General features: G+C 53.4%; 1 protein-coding gene across 3 annotated transcripts in view; it reads right to left on the minus strand.

The window, feature by feature from the left end:
* Positions 1-1,766: 1,766 nt before the first annotated feature.
* Positions 1,767-5,689, minus strand: part of ARID3B (AT-rich interaction domain 3B) — a 48,481-nt gene continuing 44,558 nt past the window's right edge. For 2 of the 3 annotated variants that reach the window (XM_055555479.1, XM_055555477.1), the window contains 2 exons: positions 5,171-5,272; positions 1,767-4,301 (listed from right to left, as the gene is read on the minus strand). In XM_055555479.1, coding sequence (XP_055411454.1) covers positions 4,138-4,301; positions 5,171-5,272 — 266 coding nt within the window. In that variant the 3' untranslated portion in view covers positions 1,767-4,137. The remainder of the gene's footprint in view (positions 4,302-5,170; positions 5,273-5,689) is intronic. The other variant, XM_055555478.1, reaches the window with a different exon arrangement.

Raw genomic sequence — 5,689 nt, forward strand, 5'->3', positions numbered from 1 at the left:
CCCACCCTCACCTTCTCCCACAGAGTCCAAAAGTCTGTTCTTTACATCTGTGTCTCTTTCGCTGTCTCGCATATAGGGTCATCGTTCCCGTCTTTGTAAATTCCATATATATGCATTGATATACTGTATTAGTGTTTTTCTGACTTAATAAGGGCCTGATTTCCTTTAGGATTGACTGGTTTGATCTTAAGACTGCTTTTATCTTAAACATTTTAAAAAAATTCTGACCACTACTCCTTTGTCAGTTCTGTATTGCAAGTATCTCCTGCCAGTTTTTTATTTTTTGGTATCTTTTGATGAACTTTTTTTTTGGAGGGTCTAGTTTGAAGAACTCTTCTTTTCTCAAGGTCTTAGATATTCTCTCTCTCTCTCTCTCTCTCTATATATATATATATTTCCCCCCCCCCCCCCCTGTTAATTGAGAGTGGAATGGAACTGCAGGCCTGGTGCCTTGTTCTTCCCAGATTCTCCATTTCTCACTGGACCCTTATTCAGCTGCCACTTCTCCCTCAATGTCACCTCACATTCACTCCATGCTGTTTCTATTTCAATGTCTTTGGACCATGCTGCTTCTCATCTGGTGGCCTCCTCCTGTAACAGGCCCGCTGAATCTCCTCCACGTGGCAGCCCTGTGATGTGTCACTGGAAGTTGTGACGTGTTATCCCAATTATGGGTAAATAAGTAAAGTACTAAAGGGTTGGTTATTTCTTTCAAAAAATTTTTTTTAAATATCAGAGAGAGGTTCGAGACTGTCCCAATGTCACTCTCATTTTCCAGCACTTCAAAATGGCAGAGAAAGGTCTCAGACAGGCGAGGTGTCTGTTATGGATGGAGGAGGACAATCACAAACCTGCCCAGTGCTTTACCTCTCTGCCCGTTTCTCTTAGTGTTGTTAGTCCTCTCTGCCTGTTCTCTTAGTGTTGTGCCCATAGGATGTGCACTGCGGTAGAGAAAAATGCTGAGCAGCCTGGGTCTAGGCCTAAGTTTCAGTGGCAGTGTCCCAGGGTGTCCACATCTACAATGTCTCCCAGTTCCAGGTCACCCTTCTAGAAACGCCTCTAAGCCTATGCCCTCCTCAAAACATGGCAGTAGTGTCCTGATGCTGAGGACAGTGCCCAAATCCCTCAGCCTGGGCTCCATCCTGGCCCCAGCCACACTTTTGTCTACCAGTACTATCCAGTTCCCCAATGCCAGATCCTTTGATACCACATGGGTCAGTTCGTCCACTTTTCCTCATGTCTTGTTTGCAACTTCATTCTTCCTGCTGAAATGTCCTGTGGTGTTGCAATTCATGGGGTCGCAGAGAGTCGGACACGACTGAGCTACTGATCTGATCTGATCTGATCTGAGGAAGCCTTCCAGGGATTCCCTAGTGAGCTGCTCCAGCATTTATCTGCCCATGGGTTCCAACCATGTTTTGTCGAGAGTCGTGTGTGCCTTCCAGACAAGAGTGTGAGCTCTCTAAGTGTGGGGACTGTACTTAGCAGGAGTTGAAAGAGGGCTTGCTCGTGGCCCTGTGTCTGCTGGGACCTTGATGTGATGCAGGGGTCAGTGCGGGTGGTCATGCAGTATCAGAGGCACCCAGCTAATACAGAAGACAGGCTGAGAGTAAGTGCTTTGGGGAAACAGTGAGTGAGCAGTGAAGAGAAAGTTTAGGAAAAATCAAGGGATCAGAGGAATAGTTTATTTAGCCCCTTTTATTTGGAAGTCCCTTGCCCTCTTCCTGTTACTGTCAAATAAAAGAGCCAAAGCACCTGTGTCCTGCTTGTGTGAAGAGGTAGAGGTTTATTGAAATATAAACATTCGAGAACATGTAAGATAGAAAATAACCACAACATATACAGACACTTGCTGCAAGAGGACTTCTGAGGTATTCATCCACTGCCTAGGCTACCCATGTGCTATCACATTTTTTTCCTGGTTAAATACAAGATGGGGAAGGGGAGGGGACCGAGTGCCCCAGTCAATGGCTGCCATGTGACCTCAGGGCTGCACCGTCCGGAGAGCTCTTCTTGGCCCAGGGCCTCATTCTGGGGGCACTGGCCGGCATGCCTACCCTCTGGCTTTCAGGTTGAGACCCTGCTGCTGCCCCTCAGGGCAGCAAGGCCTTGATGACAGGGTGAGGCTGGGCAAGCTGCCCGGGGAAAGGAGAGGATCCAACAACCAGGAAGACACAGCACATGGTCCCTGTGTCCTCCGGGTGGCAAGGGTCCATCCTTCGTGACCAAAGTCCTGAGAAAGACACACTGGCCAAATGTCTGTGATGCCTTCAAGTGGGCCCAGCACCAGCCAACCAGGCTCCTCCCTGACACAGACACCAGATGCCCCTCTCTGCCCAGCCCTGTGCCGGCCTGGTGAGGCCAGGAGAGGGTCAGCCCCCAGCGGATGGGGCTGTGTGTGTGTGTGTGCGCGCGTGTGTGTGACGGTGTTGGGGGCTAGGGGAGAGAAAGGAGATGGAGTTGGTGGCGCTGCAGTTCACTGGGCTGAGGTATGTGTTCTGTGCTCGTGTCTGATTTCCCTTTCCTAGCCAGACTGAGCGTGGGGCTTGTGTGGGCTTGGGTCCACCTCAGCCTCCCACCGCTACCGCCGGATAATGTCACAGTGGGCGGGGTTCTAGTGAACACTGCAGAGCGAACTTGACTGAGAGGTGAGCCGTGTGTGAGAATCACCTCTTCTTTATGACACAGGAGCAGCCTGTTTCACCCCAGTGTCCAAGAGGAAGAACAGAGCTCTCTCAGCATCTCCTCACCCTCTGGGGCAGCTTGACCCCTGCAGGCTTCATGGCCTCCATGGTCTGCACCTGCCCTGAGGTGGGAACGCTGAGTGAAGGGGAGATGCCCTGCCCCTAGCCCGGTGAGGGACTGCCCCGCTCTGGTGGGAAATGGGTCAAGGGCCATCCTGACAACCAGTGTGGTTTCAGGACCCAACCTGCGTGAGGGGTCCCTCCGTTCCACCTCCTCCCGCCGCTGTGATCCCTGAGTCATCTCTCCTGCCGCCTCCCCCTCCTCCTCACTGGGGGATCTTAGGGAAGGGCCAGAGGGGCTGGGGTACCAAACCATTTGCTCGGCTTTGGGGGACATCTGCTTTCATTTCTTTGGTGCTACAGTAACAATAAAAATTTTAAAGTAAAAAAAACCCACAAAAGTCAGCAAACACATATAAAAAAGATTTCAGAGATGCAAATACTTCCTGAAGAGTCAAACATCAACAATTACAAATCTGAGGTATTTCAATGAACCTGACACTGGCAGGTTTGGGGATGGAGGGGCTGAGATGGCCCCCCGCCGAGAAGAGGCGGGGCCTGAGGGACAAGCGGGCTGTTTCCTGGGAGAGCTGGCCAACAGGGACCAATGGAGGGTGGCGGGGGCGGGGCAGGGGCCTGAGGTCTGGGTGGGTCAGACAAGGGCCAGTGGAGTGGGTGCCAGGGCCTGATAGAGCCGCCCCTGGGGCACTGCCTCTCCCCTGGCAGATCCCCAGCAGGCCCTGGGTCCTGAGGACTGCCCTTATCAGCCCTTGCTCGGAACCATTAAAAAGGGATATGGGGCCCTGAGGACTGCTTCAAGACATGAATTTGAGGGACCCACACTCCGGGAACCAAACATGGTATAGGCAAGGTGGACTGGGAGGACCCCATCCCATGCTCAGCAGAGAAGGGCCGCAGAGGTGTGCTCTTGGCTCCAAGCAGCCCCACCTGGGAGTTAAAGATTGGGGAGCTGAGCAGGGAGACACCAGTGACCCTGGAGTCACAGCAGAAGGCAGGGGAAGAGAAATAAATTAAAGGGGAAAGGGTGTGGAGAGCCTCCAGCCCTGTGTCAGCTTACAGATTGTCGATACACTGTGCCCGGGATGGGAGGGGGCCTGGGAGCCCTGGAGGAAGCTGGACGCCCACAGACCCCACCCAGTTCTCCAGGACAATCCCTGATTGGACAACACTGCCCGGTCAGGCCCCTCCAGCCTCTCCCTGCCTCTAGAGTACAGCAGGACCTGATGGAGCCTGGGCAGACGGACACGTCCAAACTCTCAACATCTGGCCAAATGGTGTCTGATGTGGGCTCCGTGAGATGAGGTAAATTCTGTGCATCAACTTCCGCCACTCTCGAAGGAAGAGTGGGGAGTGCGGAGCTGGGTCCTGCCCCTCAGAGGGACCAGCTGGTGGAGGGCTCTGCACTGGGGGTGCCCCGGGATGAGGTAGGACTTGGTGAGCAGTGAGAACTGCTGCTGCTGCTGGAGCTGCTGCTGATGCTCTGGGGGGCAGATCCTGTGATGAGGTGGACTGCAGGTTTCTGGGCAAACAGCACACCTGAGTGAGCGGGGGAGGGGAGAAGGCAGTGTGAGCAGATGGCGAGAGCAGAGACAGGTGCAGGGGTTCAGTCCCTCACCATCTCACTGCTGCCTAACTCTGGGTGAGGCTCCAGGCGGGGTGGTGCGCTTGGTGCTGACACTGCCCTGCCAGCAGGTGTGTCTAAGTTGCTGAGGCAGGCAGTCAATTTGCTGAAAGGCCCCAAAGGCTCTAAGGGAAGTGTTCCTAGACCATGTTTAGGAAGATTAGAGATGAACCCGTCAAAGAAAGGAGACCTGTGCTTAGGAAGACTGTAATGGTGGACACATTTAACTTATGCATGCATGTGTGCTAAGTCGCTTCAGTGGTGTCTGACTCTTGGTGACCCTATGGACTGTGTAGCCCACCAGGCTCCTCTGTCCAAGGGATTCTCCAGGCAAGATTACTGGAGCAGACAGCCATGCCCTCCTCCAGGGGATCTTCCCGACCCAGGGATCGAACTGATGTTTCTTATGTCTCCTGCATTGGCAGGAGGGTTCTTTACCACTAGTGCCATTGGGAAACCCCGATTTAGTTTACAATACAATATTAAAGACATGGATGGAGCTGATTATGATTCCTTACATTCAATGACTTTCTTTTAATGAGCGAGCCAACCATTGGTCAAAAAAGGGTTAGACAAGGGGTCTCTATGACTCCGTCACAGGTGGAGGGGGACCTGCCATCCTGTTGGCAGTCCTCAGTCCTCCTCATTCAGAACTACTTTACCTTTAGAACTTTGAGACAACATGAAAGGAAGGCCCCCTGAGAAGGTGTTCAGACAGGAGTGGGGCGAGGGGGCCTTGCAGGGAGCCGCACCGAGACTGGCTGCCAGCCTGCACCTCCCTTACCTGCATAAGTGGTACCATCGATGTCCACAGACATGCTGATGCTCCCAATGCTGCTTGTGGTTAGGTTCAGTGCTGCCGCCGAGGCCTCTGCTCTGTCCTCTGCTGGGGACAAGGGAGACGGCAGGCCCGGTCAAGCCCTTGGGCATTTCTGTCACCCCCTATGAGGCTTGGCCACCCTCCCAGCCCGGCCGCAGCAGGCTGAGGCCTCCCAGAGTTAGAAAGCACCCGTGTAACCTTCTCGAGCGTAAGGTCTGGCAGGAGACCCAGGCTGGTCAATATCCTATCACTTGCTTTCTCCACTGACTCACTTCACTTCCCCAGCTCGCTCTGCTCTCAGGGAAGAGGGGTCACATTGGGAAGGAGGCTGACCTCGGCTCACAGCTGTGCACTGATGTGTTCAGTGTGATTCAACAAACCCTGAGCACCCATTATCCACCAGACGGGGGGCCAGGATGGGGGAAGGGGTCAGAGATCACTAAGACCAGCCCCATCCACTGAGAACTCGCCTGGCTTCTTCCT

This window comes from Bubalus kerabau, chromosome 19 (assembly GCF_029407905.1).
Source record: "Bubalus kerabau isolate K-KA32 ecotype Philippines breed swamp buffalo chromosome 19, PCC_UOA_SB_1v2, whole genome shotgun sequence".
Lineage (NCBI taxonomy): Eukaryota > Metazoa > Chordata > Mammalia > Artiodactyla > Bovidae > Bubalus > Bubalus kerabau.